Source organism: Crocodylus siamensis, chromosome 9 (assembly GCF_052110815.1).
Source record: "Crocodylus siamensis isolate JL-2025a chromosome 9, ASM5211081v1, whole genome shotgun sequence".
Taxonomy (NCBI): domain Eukaryota; kingdom Metazoa; phylum Chordata; order Crocodylia; family Crocodylidae; genus Crocodylus; species Crocodylus siamensis.
This window is the reverse complement of record NC_143403.1, coordinates 70,187,789-70,208,261: the sequence shown is the minus strand read 5'-3', so window position 1 is coordinate 70,208,261 and position 20,473 is coordinate 70,187,789. Positions and strand designations below refer to the sequence as shown.

At 53.4% G+C, this 20,473-nt stretch overlaps 1 protein-coding gene across 3 annotated transcripts in view; it reads left to right on the top strand.

Annotated features, from left to right (window-relative positions):
* WSCD2 (WSC domain sialate O sulfotransferase 2) overlaps nucleotides 1-3,713 on the top strand; it is a 100,956-nt gene extending 97,243 nt beyond the window's left edge. For all 3 annotated transcript variants that reach the window (XM_090063634.1, XM_090063632.1, XM_090063633.1), the window contains one exon: nucleotides 390-3,713. In XM_090063634.1, coding sequence (XP_089919760.1) covers nucleotides 390-742 — 353 coding nt within the window. In that variant the 3' untranslated portion in view covers nucleotides 743-3,713. The remainder of the gene's footprint in view (nucleotides 1-389) is intronic.
* The last annotated feature ends 16,760 nt before the right edge of the window (nucleotides 3,714-20,473 follow it).

The following is a 20,473-nucleotide window of genomic DNA, read 5'->3' as shown; positions in this document are numbered from 1 at the left end:
CACCCCATGATCCACAGCAGACGCATCTAAAAATGATCGCTCAGCTTCCCATATAGTTGTGTCCCCGTCTCCCTCCAACTTCCGAACTTCCTGGCTGCATCCCCCGGTGCCTCCCCTCTTCTCCTCCAAATCTCTCGTGGCCTTGATCTGTGGCGAGGCCCGTCCATCATCCTCCCGTCACGTTGCACCATTCCTGGTTGCCCCGTCACGGCACTTCGAACAAAATCTGTCTTCGCTCGAGTGGCTGATGTAAAACTGAGCAGAATTTATCCTCCTGTTTTCTGTTTCCAGAGGGTAAATGTTTGCCAACTGGGAGGTGGTCATGGGGCCATCTGCGTTGCGTCGAGTGGCGCAACCGGTTCTTTTAATGGATTTCCCTTCTTTTGCAGAATGGCCCGAGTTTGTCAAGAACTACGCTCCCTGGTGGGCCACGCACACCCTGGACTGGCTGAAGTACGGCAAAAACGTCCTGGTGGTACACTTTGAGGACCTGAAGCGGGATCTCTTCGTCCAGCTGAAGAGGATGGTCAGCCTCTTGGGCATCATGGTCTTTGAGGACCGGCTCTTGTGCGTCGAGAGTCAGAAGGACGGGAACTTTAAGCGCTCCGGGCTGAGGAAGTTGGAGTACGACCCCTACACCCCCGAGATGAGGAAAATGATCAGCAAGTACATCAAAACTGTGGACACGGCTCTGAAAGTCAGAAACCTCTCAGGAGTCCCAGATGATTATTATCCAAGATGATGACAATTGCAGCTGGGGAAAGGACTCGTCCCCGAACCAGAAAGGCTTGGTTTTCCCAGCCAGTACCTACCTCCACCCAGTGGGTGGCTTTCTTTTGATTATCCATCTGCTGCTATTAGCTGTTAATCAAGTCCATGCATGAGACCAGAGCGGTCACGAGTCATTGCTGAGAAGACGCCTTGGCAAACACGTCCACGTGACTAAGCTCTTTGGGACCCGCGGCATTGCGAGCCCACGCTTGCGACATGAAAACCTTCACCATCGGTGTCGTCTCTTTCTCGCAGAGTGGGGTGTGCTGTCTTTTTTCTGTTTTACACCAGACTCTACCAAGGATGGAACAAGGCCTAGAAACGGCAGACGGGAGGAACAGCCCGCGATTCGCTGTGGGAGGGTGGGGAAGGAAGGACGACACGGGGCTGGATGGGGACGTGGTGTTTCAAAGGTCATTGCAGCTGGGGCATCCCTTCCCAATAATGTAATTATTTATTTATAACCTTCTTAGGGTCCTGGGTGGTGGTGGTGGGGCCATATTTGTAGCTGATGTTAAGAGTGAAGCTTATTCTGTGTTTGCTGGGCCTCATTCAGCTCTCAGGGCTCACTTCAGCAGGGCACCTTGGCATAGACTTGGCTGCCCCAACTCGTACTTGGGTTTTTCACAGGCCGAGTGACCTGACCACGGAGTTACGGCAGAAGGAGGCCTCCGTGTCTCCCACAGGAAATGTCCCCCCATTTGACAAAATAATTAAGTATTCCTTAGGCCAAAGAGAGAGCGCGAGGGGCCAAGGCTGCCTCTACAGCCTAGCCGTCGAGGCCTGCAGCTGGGGTGCAGGGCTCCCAGTTCAAGTCCTTCTTCCTCCTCCTGCCCGCAGCCGCGTGCTCCCCTGCAATGTCCTTCTTCAACGTTGCCTCCATCAGGAGAGCAAGGCCAGCCAGGGGCAGGACCCTTGCCCGGGCGCAAACAGGCCCGTCACGAGTCCTGGATAGTGATACTTGCTGCTTCATAAGCACAAGGTCATCGCGCAACGGGTCCACTTTCCCTCCCCACTGCCTCCGGCTGCCTTGTCTCATGGTCTCATGATAGGGATGGCCCTGCGTCAGGCAGGGGTTGGATATGATGACCTGTGGAAGTCCCCTACTTCTATATGAAGTGCAGAGGCCACACAAACACCAGGGTGTCAGGCACATTAGCCCATTTGACAGGCTTTTTCCCCCCTGTCAATTGGCATGGAAATGAATAAAAGGGGCAAATGAACCAAAGGGCGGGCAACCTGCTCAGCTGCTGGTCTCCTAAGCTTGTGAGCCACAAACACCAGGGGAAGCCCATCATCGCTGCACCCACCTTTGGAGGAGCTCGACTCATTGCTCCTAACACCAGTGTGCTCCTAAGACCAGCTCCTAAGACCCCCGGGCAGCTCGTCTCTCAGCCTGGAGCTAGCTGGACGTTAGGGTTTGCAAAGCCTAGAAGTGGATCTGGATCCAAAGTTCAGTGGAGAGGGAAAGTGCAGATCCGCTTGTCTGGTGCAGGTAGATCTGGGCTCGACCTGCTGCAGCTCGATGTCAGGCTGGATCAAGCACCCCATTGCAGTAACAGCAGAAAGGATGGAGCCCTGAGCCGATTATAATGGGAAATCTCCCAGTTGAAGAGCACGCTGCACCATCATGGCCCTTAATAAGCCCTTGGTCTACAGGGAGGCACCAAGAAGGTTTTGAGGGAAGACAGGCTAGTGTAGCACGTCCCCCACCCCGACAGAGCCTGATTTGCCAGGGAGACTCATGAAATCAACCTCAGAAACCCTCTGATGGGGAGGGGGGTCTGTTTTTCCACGAGGACATTTCTCTGTCAGCTGCCACCAAGGCCCATATTCAGGGGACACACAGAGGGATCGAGGAGTTTTGAGGCCAAGCATGCTTAGACGGCCACAGCCAGGAGCCAGAGGCTGGAGCTGGACACCACTCAGAAGCATTTCCCAAGTCCTGCCTACACGGCGCCGCTCGCTCAGACGCATGCACGCGTACATCCGAAGGGAGCACCACCCCCGTTACCGATCCCCCCCGTCACCCCAGAATTCGGGTTGCCAGAAGGCAGCAACAAAAACCAAAGGACCTCTGTGCATTTAGGTCAGGCACCGTTTTGCAAAGACGCCTTTCCGAAGAGCTGCATGTGGCTCCACAGCAAAGTCCAGACCCCGAGCTGAGCTTACAGTTCATGTCCAAATGCTTTGCTGCCCTCAACGTTCCCACCCTTCCTACGTAGTTTGCTAGTCCCCTTTGGATGTAGATGCAAAAGCCATAATACTGTACACAGCCTTTTTCTATAGCTAGTTATTAGTTATTTGACAATTGGCTTTTAACTCTTGATAGAAACCTGTGCACAGAGATACATACACACACACATACATACATACATGCACATATATATGTATATATACACATATGTATGTATGTGTGCGTGTATATGTATGTATGTGTATACACACACACAAAACACATACATACACACAAACACATCTCTCTCTCTAAATATATATATATCTTCACGGAAAGCAAAGAAAACTACATTGAGAAAAGGAAAATTTAAAGAAATATATTTTTTTAAACATGTAAAAGGAAATGACTTAGCCAAATGGGGAAAAATCATCACAGCAACAGCAGGACCACGTGGTACATTTTCCTTTACTTTCCAATTTCTGCTTTCTTTGGGGTTTAGGCTTCTAGGTGCTAAGGGAAGCCTTAGGATGCAGGCCAGGTCATCTCTCAATGTATTTTGTAACGAGTAGTGACATGTTTTTAATTCTTTCTTTAGCAAATCATTTGAGGGTTTTTTTTTTCCCTAGGAGACCAGATGAACTCTGTCCTGCTAGATGAAGTGATCTGATTTCCCTTTCTTTAATTTGTGGCAGTTCCCAGGCTGCTTACCTCTGTCAAAACAATCCTCAGGTTAATGCCATCTATTAAATGAGAGTTTTGTTGATATTCTGCCATGTGCTTGCGTGTGTTATGGGGGATGGCACACATTCATGCTGGCGAAGGACATCTCCGAACCAGATACTGTGCGGCGCTCACATTATGTTACCTATGCGATGCCCAAAATAGTACTTTGCAAAGCAAAAGGCTGGCTGCGGTCTCTGAAGTGAAGAGCCAGCTCTCTAATCGCAGGTGCCATAAAAGCAAACAGGAAGGGATGCAGAGACAGTGGAAAGGAAAAAGCAAGAAGGGCTGGAGGAAGGAGCCAGGGATAAGCTCTGCAGACTAGGGATGGCATGGTGGCTTGGTTACCTTCTGGCTTCTTCCAGCTGATGCCAGAGAGCTTGGCACTAGAGAGATTGCACTGACACCATTAATGATAGAAAAGGCTTTGTAGCAACCGGGAAAGGGGACACCTGTGAGATCATCCAGCATATACAGTGAGCACCGTCCTTCTCCCCCCGTCCAGCCACTGTCCATTCCCGGGGAACAGGAGCACTCGGCACATCCAAATGACAACGACTGCTTCTTTACGGCCGACAACCGGGCATCAGCAGCCCTGGAGAATCCCATGTGCTTGGAGCTGCACCCAAGACTTGCGATGAACATCTCCGCTTTCCAGTCAATCAGCTGTGCCAGGATGTTCACCAGGATCGGCGTCTTGGAGAGATCCTCAACCCTCTCCGTTCTCCAGGAGGCTTGGCGCATCCCGAGACCAGTCTCTTCCCTGCACTGCTTTGGCCCCTTGCGCTCCTGAGCGCAGGTTGGCGACAAAACCCGAATTCGGGCGACGATTGCAGGGCGTCAGCCAAGGTTCAACACATGAGCAAAATGAGCATCTAATCCTTACGGAGGGTCTCATTAGTGGATAAAGCTGATTAAGAGAAACTGCCCTTTGTTTTCCTGCCAGCACAAGCTGGCTTTTCCACTGGGCATAGCGATGTGCTCACTGCGTGCCGAGGACAAGGAAGCCTAAAGGGCACAGGCTTTGAAGTCAGATCAGGACCTCCAGGGAAGGGCTGCATAACACGAGGTTGGTCACAAAGGGCCGGTCTGTCCAACCTACACACGCCAGCCATTCAAAGCCTCGGCCCCCCACCGCAAGGGGACTGTACGGGGCCCCCGGTACAGAGCCGCCCTGTAATCAGACCCTTTCTGCAGCTGCTCTTGGGAACACAGAAACCCCCCAGACCCAAACAGACAAAGCCCCAGAGCAAGGCTCCCACCGGCGCCGCCTGCACAAGCCAGCCGCTCCCCTCCAGAATCAGACGCCGCAGTGCCTCGAGCAGAGCTAAGCCAATTACCCGGCCAATCATCTAATTACAGAGCAGCCGGAAAGTAAATACAGGTTCATGCTTCAAAAAGGCCCTGCTGTGACTCGCAGGTCAGCGCCGGGCCCCGTTTGGTCACCAGGGCCCGTGTCTGCCCGCACCAGCGATGTGCGCGTGTGCCGCGCTGGCACAGGGATCACGGGGCGGTGGCCGCCCTCCCCACCGCGTGGATGGGGCTTTGCCACGGCACGGTCCGAAGGACACCGGGGCTCTGTTGGGAGGCAAAGCCCTTGCCAACCTGTGTGCCGCGGGATGGAGTTGGGGTCTGGGAGGGGAGAGGGCCGAGACTGGGGGGCCTTCCAGTGTCCCCATTTTTCAGTGACGTTTGAGTGGTAAATCCCATCCCTACTGCTCTTGATGCCTCTCTCCTGAGCTCCTCAAACCCATCTTTCTTACCCCTGGGGTCCTACGGCCATGGGATGAGACTCCGGAGAGCTACGTCCGTTCACAGCAGTCCTTCAAAGCTGGCTTGCCACCTCCTGCTTTTCCTTAGGAGCTGGCAAGGAGTCTTCTTGGGGCCAGCCTCTTCCCAGGACAAATCCTTTCCATAAAAAGTACGTGATGAATAGGATTCCCAGCTACACGCTGCAGATAACAGCAACGCTTCACGAACCCGAAGTAGCTGCTTCACGATATTTTTATCATCTTGGGTGTATCCTTCACAAAAGGTTTATTCCACTGCACTCCTGTAAGCTTAAAGGCGACTGATTTGCTAGCAACATTATATTTCCGTTCACTATTACAATTTTTTCTGCCATGGAAAGGGATAGGCTTGGTGGAATTCATCCTTTTTTTTTGCCTATCACCTTCTCCCTCCTAGATCTTTTTAATCATTATTTTTAGCCATGCAGTTGTCACAAAAACTATAAACGGCATGTGGCTTATTCTGAAAAGTATCATCTGGAAAGGGATAAAATTTCAGTAAGTCCCCTTGGAAATAATTAAAATGGAGAAAGGCCATTAATCTCAGAGATAAAGGAATTACAAGTCAATAATGCACACATCAAGTGTGCTCCTCACTAAATTTTCAATCTAAACCTTATAATCCCCCCATAATTAGAAATAGTCTGGGACTGGTGGTTCTGGGCCTGCTGCAGGGGTACAAAGGCAGCACACGCTGTCGCTCGCTCTACGGCATTTCCAGCGCTTCGGTAACCGTTGTGTGTCCGGCGTTGCAGCACTATGCTGCTTTCTTCAGCGAGGTTTTCTTGCTGCATCTCCATGGGGAGAGCTGCTGACCATCCTTCACCTTGCATCATTGAGCGGATGTGCGTTTGGAGCACCTTGTGCTCCTACAAGACCGACGACATCCGGGCACAACCTGGTCTCTTGGTGATGAAGTCTCCGGGCCAGAGCCCGGTAATGTGCTCTAAGCACAAGGCCAAGCTTCCTCTCCTATTTGAAGACTAATCAAACGTGTAGTTATTATTACAGTTCTACTCCAAAGTCAGGTCCTTATACCTGAGGTCCTTTTACGCATGCAATATTCCCAGAGGACTGAAGAAAAACCTCCCATACGTCCTGAATTGGACGATCTTGATCTTTGAACCACCCTAGCTCTTCTGAGCAAGTTGCCTGCAAACATATATCCCGCTTGCAGTGCTTTGGAGGTATTCCTGCATCTTACTGCTCTCAACTGTCCTCAAGATGAGTATCGTGCAAGTTATGCATCCCCAAAAGAAAGTTCATTTTATTTCCTTTTGATGGAGCACAATAGATCACTGCAAAGAAGTCTGGCACATCAAGTGCTGTTTGCCGCTGGTGCGACTCATCTGTTCGGAAGTAGACAAGCATTTATATTGCGCGAAATGAAGAGTGAAGCAACCCACTCCAAAATAACAGGAGTTTATCTTGATATCTCATGGTCTCAAAACATGACCCTGACATGAGGACTTCATTTAGGACATGTTGGACTAGCTACTATTGGTAGGGGTTTTCTGGTGTGTTTTGCTTCTAATTTACATTGCATGGCATTGGGTTAGTTATCCTGTGAAAATACATATACATAGGGGTTGCAGCCTGGGCATAAGCTATTGGAAGGGAGTTTAACTTCTGCATGATTGGAGCTGAAGACTTTCCCCACCCCCGTCCTGTGGCCTAGAACAGGTACAACTTGCAACCCATGGGCTGGATCCAGCTTGCAAAGCCTTTTAGCTGCAGGGCAATCGGGCAACATTTCCATGGTAGGTCCGTGGCATCCATGTTGGCCATTGGGAGAAGTCACAGTGGCAGCCACATCAGAAGTACCAGCCCTCCTCAGCCTGAGCTGCCTTATTTTGGCCCACTGCTCTGAAAAGTTTTGTGTCTGTCCTGAACTTTGGAGTGAAGCACTATTTTCTGCATTATGATTTTTTTTTTACGGGTACCCAGCCAGACATGGGTGCCACCACACGCCCAACCCGCCAGCAGATGAAAGGCGCTCCCCAAACAGACCAGATATGTTTACCAATGGCAGAGAAAGACTAATTTCTAAAGCTTGCACAAAAGCCAGAGGAAGCCCTTCGAAGGCTGGCAAATGTCACCTCATTTTCTCTTCTGGGGCTTTCCGGATCGCTGGTGCTTAATTCATTTATTCCACCGCAATTGCTTGTTGTAGTGAAACTGAACAATTTTAAGTCATTACCTCCCGTAACGGTGTGTCGAACATGCGGTTGCACGCACAGACAACGCTTTTCCACAGCCGCGCTCTTTAGCGCGGCTCTCAGGAAACACAGCGTTGGCATTTTTCAATTCATCCTTTGGCGTAACCTTCTTAGCAGGCAGCGGGGGTTTTCTTTCCATGGGCCAAGAGATAGAAACCTGCATGCTACGTCAGATCTGGCTCGCCAAAAAAAGGGGAGCTACACCTCCAAGTTCATCCCCAAAACAGGCTCCACTCACATGAATGCCCAGAATGAGGCTGGTCGGGGTAACGGGTGCAGACATCACGTGCATACTTTGAGCTCCACTGGACTCCTTGAGTGGGAGTCATAGGTGCATAGCATCACTCAGGTGGCAGGGACCTCGGGAGGTCACGTCTAGTCCAGCCCCCTGCTCCAAGCAGGACCAGCCCCAACTGCATCATCCCAGCCAGGGCTTTGTCTAGTCAGGTCTTAAAAACCTCCGAGGATGGAGAGTCCAGCACCGCTCTGAAATCCCCATCAGTGAAGCCTCAACAGACCCCTGGACTTTGCTAGGGTCGCTGGACTTGCTTCTCCTTGGCTGGGTAAAAAGTGATGGTAATTCCCACCCACCAGCCACTGGCAACCTCTGTCTCAGGACGTGCATAGCGACCCTCTTTCTCCTGCGCCTCAGGACACAAAATAGCTAGCGATGTCATGACCATTATGGCCCTATTCGTAAGCACACAGCATGATTGATATCTTCAGCTGTGCAGCCCGCACCGCAACGATTCAGCTAATGCAGCGGTTTCAGTAGTAGGCTGTTATCCTCTGTCGGACCAACCAGGAAGCAAAGCAAGGCTCTCGCGTGCTCTGTCACTCAGAGCTCCATCTGATTTCTCAAGGATGCTGGATCCGCTCTTAAATATGCAGCTGTTTTTCTTTTAAGGCAAACAAGTGGCGCTTCTGCAAACATCTGAGAATCCTTTGAGGCTAGCGAGCTTTTTCAGCAGCCAGCAAAAGGACACGACTCTGCAATGCTTCATCTAGGCAGAGCAAAAGACAAAAAAAAACCCCCCTCTGTATTGCAGGAATATTAAAAAGTAAGAGCTAGAGAAACTCAAAAAGAAATGCAAAGGATTAAAGATGAAAAAAGCCAGGCTGGTTCTGCAGGAAGGTAGAACAATAGTTACACACAGGCAGATTATTTTGTTTCTCCCAACTGATCCGAAGTGCCGCTTTGCGCGCCTGTGACTCCCCAGTGCAGGCAGGTTTCTGTTTGCACGGGGAGGCTCGCACATTCCTCCAGCCCTGCCCTGAACACGCAGAGCCTCCAAAGTCGCAGACTCGTTGCATTTCCAGGAGGGGTTGTCACACGAACTGGGAGCTCTTGATTGCCCCTTCAGCTTCTTCCTTGACAGACCGGCAATTCCCCCAGCACCTCAGGAGCCTGGATTAATAAAACATTTGCTTTGTGGTGGGGATGGAGAAATGCAGACGCGTGAGGGACTCTGCCTGCGTTGTCCAGATATCAAAGGAGCCCTTTAGAAATTTCCCTCCTCCCATTTTGATGTGGACTCATCACTCATGCTGCCTGTTGTATAAGGCGCGAGACCCACCCAGCACCTATGAATTGCTCTGACATCTTTAATAGGGATGCATTTATGTTGATAAGAAATCTCCTCTGAGCAAGAACTCTTCCGGTAACTGCTGGACTCGAATTGCGCAGCCCTCGGGGAAGGGACAGAGAAAGGCCAGGTCCTGGTTTGCACGGGTGAATGCTACATGCCCGAGGGAAGGTTGGCTAACGTCCCTGCCTGAAAACCCATCTCTGGCTCAGATGATACATTCATATCAAATACATCCTTCTGTCTTGGTTTCTTTAAAGATACGTAGGGAGACAGAACTTCTGTCGATAGAAATAGGCCTCGTTCCTTATATTGCAAAGGCCCCAAGGTGACCAGCGGCCCTTCTCGCTTGGGCAGACAAATACCTGACAGTCTCACAGCTGGCTTTCTCCGACTGCCATTTGGGGAGCAGGATTTTATTGAGGGTGCTTTACTTTTTCTGCCTTATGTCATTTGTCTCAGGGGAACTCTTAGGCTCGTGGCAAGGCGTGATTACAGGCCGGGACAGAGGGGTGTAGGGTCATTTTGGGGAAGGATACTGAAAAGCCAGCCTGTGTCATGTCCGGCAGTGCTCTGGATAGCAAGGGAGGGGATGTGCAAGCTACTTCTGCCCTACTGTCGTTGCAAGTCTCCAAGCACCAGTGGGGCTCACAAATCCCCAGCAACAGCCCACCGGGCCACCTCTGCTGAATCAGTATCATGTACCTCTTTGGTTGTGTCTTGCAAGAGAGCCTCCATCAGAGATCTTCTCCGGAGGAGCAGTGAAGCCCCAGGTATGTAGAAATAAGGGCTGTCATGTTAGTGGGAGGAGCTGTTGCTTTCCTGTACTAGTAACCTTTGCACCTTTGCCGAGAGGTGCGGAGCACAGGGGCGGGCGAGTCGTATCGGTGGAAGACAGCCGAATGAGATGGGCCGCATTGGCAAGGTTCAAAGCCCTTGCAATAAAGAGGATGCACAGAGGAACCCATCACCAGGGAGCAACCAGCACTCACTTAACCCTTTCTCTGTTGGGAGCTGAGGAAGCCTCTTGGAAATGCTAACACAGCGTAACAGCCTGAACACAGGCCAGTAAGCTGGTCCAGGGCTAGGCAAAATAGAACATGCTTTGGCTGCAATTTTTTTGCCCCCTGAGAAAATGAAGTGGCAAACATAAAGTAACTCCCTAAAGTGGCAGCAGTTTGTCCAGCTTGGCTCCCGATCCAGTCCCAGTTCTCTTTGTGAGGGTGAAGTTATGCTTAGACCATACTAAGAGTACTTAAAATGGGACCGGCCACATGTTAAAGCTCACTAAGTCATGCGGAGTGCCCTCCAAGTATCTCCGAGCTGGGCCACTTCAGAGAGGGTTAACTCTGGGCCGTGCTCCTGAGCTCGTGTTAGGGTAACTTCAGTCTGCTCCATGGAAACAAGCAATTTGCAGTCCTCCTGCATCCCAGCATGTACCACTCCCAGCCCCCCACCCAAAACAGGGATAGTCCTGGCTCCTAGCCATGTCCCTGCTCACCTGCCCTCTAGTGGCAAGTCAGAGTGGTGCAGGCAAAGAATGGTATTAACCCTTAACGTGACACTGCTCACCGCACAGCCTGACTTTAACACCACTAACCACTGCCGCAGATTTAGCCTGGTCTGCCTGGAACATGCCCTTTCACCCTGAAACTGGCCCAGGCACTTAGCCAGGGACACACTGAGTCCAGCAGTGGCTCGTCAGCGGCTCTCCTGTGTGTAATGCAGCAGTAACATGCCGGCTTTCAGGCCACGGGCTCCCTGGATGAAGTTAAAAGGCAAGTGTCCTTTGAGAGGAGGAGGAGAGGCCAATCCCCCAAACCAGTCCTTCTGTATCAGAGCCCAAGCTCTGGGATAAGTCGTGTCCTGGCTGAACGGGTGGCAGGAGCTGTACTTTGCTGAGGAGGAAAAGCAGTCCTGGAGGGGATGCCACGCACAGCACAAAGACGGAGGGTTTTTCTTCTCCCTCTATCTCCCTTTTATCTCTTCTCTTTATGTTTCTTTACTTCCCTCTCCACGCACTGGCTGTGGTACTGAATGCTGATGAGCGAGGCCCAGCTCTCTCCAAGCCGGAGCCAGGATTTCTGTGCTGCTTATAGCTGATATACTGCACACACCAATGAGCTGCTTTTATGGCATTTCAGGAACCAGGTTGAACCAGCTTCCCTCCTACCCTGGCAGCATTTTAGACCCATCTCGGGGGCTGGGATCAGGCCCTGGGTTGGATCTGTCTACACTATTCTGCAGTGATGGGGAAGGGCAAACGGAGAACGATTTGCTCGTGGAATACCAGCAATGCAGCCCAATGCTATTAGGATAGCAATTAAGATAGAAATACAAGGAACTTTGATGTGTACTGTCTAATCACAAAGGCAGAGGAATAACTAACTTGATGGCTGATTTCAATCATATCCTCCCCTGAGTTCTGGAAGAAAAATAAAGTAATAGAAACCTTCACTGTCAAGGAAACCCTGGCTGGGCTAGAGCGAAAGCTGCCAGTTTAAGACTGTGCTGATGCTGCTGCATCGAAGCCAACACTATCCAACTTCTCTGCCAAGGGAGCAGAGCATCGGAAATATTAGGATCTGGAGAGAGGATGAAACAGCATTTCAACCGGAGGGGCGAGCAGCAGCTTCTCCTGGACAGCCATTGTTCTTATGCCAACACAGACTAACGTGCCACAACACCCCTACGGAGGAGATGACGCCGTGTGGGGCTTTGCAAGAAGAAATGACATCACTGCAGCAGTCGGGTCTGGAGCCACTTCCATACAGCTCCCGTGGTAGAGCTGGGGGCTGAGTTGTGACCCCTTTGGAGTCTGGGGCTCGTGAAGAAGTCTGGGCGATGATTTTTCCTGGGAGAGTATCCTTCCCTTGGCTTTTTCTGAATGCTCACACAGCTGCTCCCAGCCCCGTCTCACAGCAGATTAGTTAATTGATCCGTCTGAGCTGCCTCCTTTTCGGGAATAGATGGGTGGAAAGGACAAATCTCATTTCTGTGAATGAGAATGCAGGGTTTACATGGGGTCTTGCGATTCATGGACCTGATTGAAGACTGCAGCTCTCAGGTCAGGAAGACTTTGGGAGGGAGCTCTGGAGCGTATAAAAGGAGCTGCACACCCAGCATGAGGGGAACACATCTGGGAGAGAAAAGAGAGAAGAGTGGGGCTTACAAGAGCTGAGGAGAGCTGCTCAGCTGGGCGAAGCAGTAGCCCGGAAGTGCTCCTGAAGACTTCTATCAGTGGGGGATGGCAGACGGCTCCAGCAGCTAGGTTCTCGGTGCACACAGCATCCAGACCCTGGGAGCTGCGTGAGCGGCTCAGGTCTGCAACCTCTGGCGTGCGGCCAGAGATACAGCACACAGGCTGGTGCACGGGGTAGGGCCTTTGGAGCGCTTGGGCGGCTCAGGTCTTCAACTCTCGGAACGAGGCTGGGAGCTCGGTGCAGGAGACGCTGCACGGAGGATACAGGAGTGGACCAAGCCGGGTGCTGCACAAGGCAGTCCAGGCCTCTGACCCATAGCAAGAGGTTGAGTCCAGAGAGCCAGACTGTGATCAGGCTACTGAGCCAGCAGACAGGGCCGAGCCAGAGGCCCTGCGCAGCAGAGCCCTGTTCCAGGGGACAGCGACCCCCCCCAAAGCCCACTGCAGGCGAGAGAACCACCCTCCAGGCCTGGGAGCTGTGAGTTGCAGGGAAAAGAGGATTCTTAGTTAAGGGCTCCTGAAAGGGGAGGTCCCACTGAGAGGGCCCCCCTAAAGTTACCAGCTTCTGTGTAGGGCTTGGGAAAAGCCCAACGGCATTGGGGTTTGCCCTCGGGACTGAGTTTATCTGTTTCAGATCAGATACTTACCTGTATATGGGAGCACTGGTGTAAGGTTTTATGTCATTTACCTGGAGGGTATTGTTTATGTTACTGGCTTAGATATCTTATAACCATATATATGTATATATATTGACCATATGTGTATATCCATGTTCCTTTCCCTTGTGCTACGCCAATGTAAATAAATGTGTATATAGTGAAGTCCCCTGACTGTCCTGGCCTGGTTCTGTAGGGACGGAGGGAAACAGCAGTCGGCAGTTCCCACCCCACAGCACACCTCCCAGCTAACAATCCCCTTCAGCTGGAGAAGGGGCGTATAGACCCAAGTCACCTGGGCTGCAACGTCAATAAGGAGCCAAACTAGAGGACAAAAAGAAGGGCTGTGAAACCACTCCATGATTTTTTCGGAGTAAAAGTTCTGTCTGAAGGTGTGGGACAGAAAGAAAAGAAGTGGCCTGTTCCAAACAAATCCCTTGGGTAGCTCTAATCTCAGGCAGCTCTGGATGCCCTGCTGTTTCTTTGTCTAATGGTGGGTGGTGGATACAGCTCCTTGTTCAGTATTAGAAGAAAACAAGCCTTTTCTGGGCTCTTTTGTCCCATCGCATTGTGCCAACAGCTGTTTTTTTCCACCGGACCATCCTGTCACTAGGAAACATGCAGGCCGGCCTGTGCGACACCTTGGAGGGCAAAGGGAGGTGCTTTGGCCGCCCCACTTGCAAGAGGTCTCTGTGCCGCAGGAGAGGACAGAGGAAGGCAGGGCACTGCGTCCCCCTGCACAGCCGCAGCAAGGCCGCTGGCAAATGACCAAAGCCAGCCGGAAGAGAGGCCTGCGGGGAGGGGGAACAAGTAGAGGGAAGACATCTAAGAAGCCATGGGGCAGGTAGCCCCCACAGATCACAGCTAATCATGCTCAAACCCTGATATGGGGCATCTTCACTGCCTTGCAGTATAGCTCCTTGCCATACCTCCGATGCAAAGAAATAATTCCCTCCCCTCTTAAAAGTCCATCATGCAGACCCCAGGGCGAGCTCCATCCCCTACATGCAGCTCCTCGGTCTCTGGAAGGACCCCCAGACAGCTTTGCAAAGAATAGCCCCGTCTCGGGTGCCTTCACCTTCCCCCTCTTTGCACAACAGTGAATCCCACCCAGGCATTACAGCTCTCCGGCAGCCACAGCAGCCTCCTTGCAAAGATGCAGCCACGTCCTTTTGTTTTCCAATTGATTCCAGGTTCGATCCGGGAAGAAATAGAAATGCCTGGTTTTGGGCAACACTTGGCTTTGAGACGTGTCATTGGTCCAGACCCCCCCTGCGGCCAGTCCAGCAACGACGCTCGGGGTAGTCAGTCGCGATCTGTTTGCAGGGATTGGAGATCGCTGTAGAGGCTGGCTTGACTGTCACTGTTCCCGTTTGCGTGCACACACAATGCAGACTGCTCCAGAGACGGGGCATGAGCTGGCGGAGGCAGAGCTGCTCAGGGGCCCTGGAGACCTGTGTGCCGTTCCCAGCTTCACCACTTACGTGCTGGGGGACCCTTGGCAACTCGCTCTCTGTGCCTCGGTTTCTCTCCTCACCCCGATTCTAGATTGGCAGCTTGTCGAGGCACAGGCTTCGTTACCCATGTGCTGGACTTCTCGGTGCTGCCGTGGTTCAAATCAGTCATACAAACTTTGCTCGTGTTACCCTAGCACCAATCTCCCCCCGCTCTAGTCAGTCACTCCTCTAACCAGGCCTCCTCCTGCTGGCTCGTTGTGTCCCCTCTCTCATATTTCTGTGCCCTAGACCCTCTTCCGTGGGCTGTTGTGAGCCCCACTGGTGCTTTAAGACTTGCGGCTCCAGTAGGGCAGAAGCATCTGCACATCCCCTCTCTTGTTATCCAGAGCACTGCCGGACATGCCGCAGGCTGGCTTTTCAGTATCCTCCCCCAAAATGTCATTTGCAATATAGTGGGTTTCCTCCTTTCTTTCACCCTTGGTGGCGTCCTGATGCTGACATGCATGATCCCCAGGCAGGTCTAGGGCACAGCTTGTCCCCCCGGTCTGCTTTTGGTGCACTACTCTCTCTCTTGCCCTGGGATCTCTGGGCTCCTGATCTCACATGTCCCTGTGCACTGGAGAAAGACAAGGTAACAGGTAAGAGACCCTTTCCCCACTGCAAATTATCCTCCTGGTCACCACGTTTGCAAGGCAGAGGCTGCGTGCTTGTTCCAAATAACAGCGGGCCCTGCTGCGCAATGGGCTAAACCTCCTCCCGCCCCAATCGGGGCGGAGGGCCTGTTGCTCCCAGCCCTAGCGGAGAAGTCCAGCAACGAAACAGGCCGTGGGGAGAACAGGCCAAAGTTGCCCCCCAAGAAGAGGTTGAAGGGAGGGAGGGTGCTGGAGGGCAGAGCTGTCCATACCGCACTTGCTCTGGGCAGGGGGATCGTACCCCTCCAGGGCTGTCGACCCATCTCCTTGTGCCAGCCCGACACGCGCTTCCTCCTCATTTTGCTGAGACATGGATGCTTTCCAGCAACTGCATCACAAAGCCTGCCAATCGCCCGCCCCACGGCGACCCCGAGGCGCCCGCCGGCTCCCCACGCTGCTCCACAGCAGCAGACCGCTGGGCCCTGGCCAGTGGGGCTGTTTAAGACGCACCGGAGGCCACCGGCAGCAAGTTCAGGCTTTCAGAAGAGAAGCCGCCGCTCCAGCACTGTCTGCAAATCGTCGGCTTGCTTTCCACACGTTCTTTGTGCGGGTTTCCAAAAAAATAAAGTCACGCTGGGAGCATATTTGGCCAACGCTTCGAGTCATTTCGTTAAGATCATGAAATGTATATTCAGCGGATTTATACGGTGACATCATCTACTATTAAGTTATCGAGGGGCAGAGGAGAGACGGCGAGTTGGCTTCGAGGCCAGCTGCACATGCAGGCTCTTTCTTGAAGGTAGGTGGGACGAGCGGGGCGGGCGGAGGAGACGGGGGTCCCGAGAGGGAGGGTCGGAGCGGCGAAGGCAGCAAGGCGGTCCGCCGGTGCGGGGTTTCCTCTCCCCGCGCACTTCACGCTGCACAAGCCGCCGCACGGCACAACGTCGTACCCCCAAGAGGCAGCCACCGCCTGTTAACGTGGGATACAAGAATTTGTAAGTCCACTCTTAAGTCCAAGCTAGCTGGAAAAGACGGGGGAAAAAAAGGTCCCACAAGAAAAATGGCTTTTCAAAGGGCAGGAAGGTATTTGGGAGTGAGGTTTTTCAGAGGGCCGGTGGCTAAGCCCTGAGTGAAGGGAAAGGCAGTTCCCAGAGGCTTCGACTCTCTAACTCCCCTTGCCTTGCCCTGGAGATGTCATGACCTGTCTTCATACCAGTGAGGAACTGCCTGCCCAGAGGAGTTTTCCAGCTATTGAGTCCTCCGTGAAATCCTATGAAATATGAACTTTCATTTCTACCCAGGAGACTGTGTGCAATCTCTTCTCCAGTGCCTGACAAAGGGTGTTTGCGCCCGAAAGCTTGCAATTAAAGACCATGTTTTGCAAAAATCTTGTCGGTTTAATAGAAGATATCATCTCTACCATAAGTCCCGATGACCTGTCTGGGCACTTCACGGACACGGATACGCTCCCCCATGCAGCCGAGGCCCAAGCCATTAGTGTAAAATTGTCACGCAGGGCCCTCATCCCACAGCCCCTTTCATACGGCCGTGAGCAATAAACTCAATTGGAGCGACCCTTCATCTGGTGCCGTTGCCTGTCGGCCTCCGGGGAGACATTTCCAAGGCCCAAATGAGTAAGTCAGCAGGTGCTGCTATTCATCTTGCTCCATCTGTTCCATTTTTCATTATTTTTAAAGGTTTTTGTATGCAGCATCAGTGTGATGAGACGCGATTGATTTTGCTGCTAGAACTACAGCGCCAAGCAGAGGGTCCGACTCATGTCATTTCCACGGGGTAGTTTAAAAAAACCCAGACAACCCCCAAACCTTAAAAAGACAGTTTCTTTTTAAAAATTTCTCCACATTTAATGACGCTCTCGCCACTGGGATCTGCCAGCAGTTGTCCCTCTCATTAGCGAACAAGCCCCAGGCTGAATTAAAGACACCCGGTTCCTTTTCTTTTCTTTTTATTTTTTTTACATCCAAATTTCCACACAAGCGACTGGCATGTGTTGGGGTCCCGCTCTGCCTTTGTGTCTAGACTGTGTAGCCAAGCACCACGTGTGTGTGTTGAGGGCTAAGATGCTTACAGCGCTTGAAAACACTTCTGCTTGGACCTGCTTGGCGGAAGAAGGGGCAATGGTTGGTCTCCAGTTGCAGCCAGGGAAGTTTAGGATGGACATTAGGAAGAACTTGCTCGCTCGGAGGGTAGTAAAGCATTGGGAGAGCTTCTCCAGAGAGGTGGTGGGAGCTCCATCCTTGGAGGTTTTCACGACCTGGTAGACAAAGCGTCGGCTGGGATGATGTAGGTGGGGCTGGTCCTGCTTGGAGCAGGGGGCTGGACTGGATGTGACCTCCCGGGGTCCCTTCCACCCTCATTTCCTGAGCTGCCCTCACTGAAAGCAACAGGAGCACTGAGGGGGGTGAGCATTAGAAAAAATACATTAAGCTGAAGCTATTCATTTTTCTTCCCCAATATTTTTCCTCCTTGTGGCCATTCCTTTGCTCCCTCCTTGGGGAGCAGGGCCTGGGAGCTATTACTGGGCTCTGCGAACTGTAAATGGAGCCAGCTCGGGTCTCTGCAGAGCTCCTTGCTGACGAGAGCTTGACTCTCAGGTAGCCTCCAGCGACACAAAGCAGCCGGAGCGTCTTCCTCCCTGCAGAGCGAGCGAGGGAGACCCATCTCCATCCTCCACCAGCCTTCTGCTCCGCATGGTCTGGCAGGACTCCTCGCTCAGTCGAGCCCTCAGCCCTCAGGGCTCGGTCCCACCATGGTCTGTCTGAAGGTCCACGCTTTCCTCCTTAGCCTGGTCCCTCAGGCGCATGTTGAGCTGCAAAGGGTAAGACCTCTCTCTTGCTCGAAAACACCTACTCATTCAGCGAGTGTGTACGGCACGGCTGCAGCGCCGGCCCTGCAGGAGCCAGCCACGTGTACGTGCAGCTGGGCTGGGGTGAGGGAAGTACTTTCCTGGCGTTATCTCCGGTTTATTCATGGGCTGGGTATAAAAGTACTCCAATCCCAGACAAACCACTCGCAGTCAAATGACTGCAGGTTTATTTTCCCCCTAAAACAACACCAGCTAGCTTTCTAAAGATCTCTCCTGGGATTGATGCACGCTGCAAGACACGAGGACTTACAGAAGTTTAACCTCTTCAGAGCAGCATTCACCGCGAGAGAAAGCCGGCGTGCTTGCAGCTGGCACCTTGTAAAGCAAGATCCCCCGTGCACACAGGGTGGAGATGCTGATAGCCGGTGTAACAGGGGCCAAGGTCCTTTAAGAGGGGAAAGCAGCAGGGGATAGTCGTGTTCTGCTGGAGACAACCGAGCAAGCGCAGGCTGCAGAAAGGAGCCCAGAGAGGGGCTTCAGGGGCCAAGGGCTGGGCTTAATCCATTTCGGAGCAGACTTCGTGGAGCAGAGGGGCTATCCCCGGGGAAGCACAGGGCTGGAAAACGTGGGGCCCAGGCAGATATCAGCCCCACCCCGGAGCCGCCGGTCGGACTCGAGCCGTGCGAGAGGGAAGAGCTCCAGGCATCGAGACGGGTAGAAACCGTAAGCAGGGCCGGAGCTGGGGAAAAGCAAGCCAGGCAACACAGGAGTCCAGGGAGAGCCTGGACTAAGGCCCCAGCCGGCTGGGGTGGGCTGCGGGGACTATTAAAGACCCGAGGCCGGGTTGTGGCTGCAGTGGAGCTGTCAGGGGCTGAGCTCCGAGGCAAATCCTGCTGTGGTCTGGGGTCCAGGATGGTGCAGGAGGCCGCCCTGCAAAGAGGGTCGGGGTAGAGACCCAGAGAAGAGGGGCCGGGGGCCGAGCGACTAGGAATCGGTGCAAGACCGGGGGTCCAACAAAAACTGGTGCGCGGCTCGGGCGTGGCTATAAGGGAGGCCAGAGGCCACGACGAAGGGGCACGCGGCTCCCCCCGACTCCGAGCCAGACCGTACGCTGCCACGCTCTGGCGCCGGGGCAGGACGCGACCCTGGCCACGGCTCTGCGAAAGGGGGCCGGGGGTGGCAAGAGCGCTAGCGGGGCCGGCAGGAGGCAGCACCCCCGGCCCCGCGCCCCCCGCCTCTGCACAGCGCAGGGCCCTGCACGCCTGCCCCGCCGCGAAGCCGTACGCGCTTCCCTCCCCCGCTGCCGAGGCTTGGGAAACAGGCCTGCGGACCCCCCCAGCTCAGCGGCTGGCAGCGCGCTCGCCACGACGCGGGCGAGAGCGGCTCCCGAAGCGGTTGCCCTGGCAACGGTGTCTACGCTCACACCATCTCCCCCCAGTTCTGTGCGATTTTCGCACTTGGGTTCATCGCTGCAGAGAGAAGAAAGCGAGCCCGGAGATCCCCTGCCACTTTATCAGGGCGATGGACATGCCCCCCGCCCCGCCTGGAGGGAAGGGCGCCCTGCCTCCCCCCGCGCGGGCCAGGCTGCCAGACCTCCTGCGCACTTCAGGTGCCCCCCGTGCAATCGTCTCTTCTTTTGGAGGCCAGGTGACCTGGGCGCAGCGCAGCTCCCCGCGGGCAGTGTCCTGCCGGCAGCGCCAGGGGCCCTGTCTCGTCCCCGCGCCCCACCCGGAGCGGGTACAGGGCCTGCCGGAGTCCTTGGCGTGAGGCACGAGGCGCCCAACCACGTCGGGCGATCATTTAAACATGGGGTGCAGCGGTGAGGAAGGAGAAAACGATCAAAAAACATTTCTTCCTTTTCTTAAATCCAGTCCCAAATAAACACTGGGCATTCACCGCCTCCACGGAGCACGTCCTGCCAGCCGGGTGCAACCGCAGTGGCCTCAACGGCATGTCGCCCCGGGGCCGCGTCTGGGCCGTGCCTGGTGAGGACCACCGCTGCCCCCCTCCCCTCGTCGGCAGCCAGCCAGCAAGCAGGCCACGGCGGCCTGTGGGCCTAGTTTTACCCCCTTCGGCACCGAGAAGGAGCGTGTGCTGCGGCGCCCATCCTAGGGCAAGCAGCAGAGCCCGGGCCAACAGGACGCCACCAAGAGCGAAAGGAAGGAGGAAACCCACGTCCCCGAATTACGAGGCGAAAGTGGAGGCGGGGGAAAAACCCCACCAGGGATCATCTTTTCCCTTAGTTAAACGTGCATATGCAGTTCATGTTGCTATTTAAATGAGAAAGACTCAAAAAAAACCAAACCCCCACTCCTAACAATGTATTACAGAGGCCTACAACAGCACTTTCATAAAAGCAATAAAATGTATGGGAGATGAGAGTTATAAATCTGAATGGCAATAATATTCATCCGCTACAAAAGAAACATGTTTA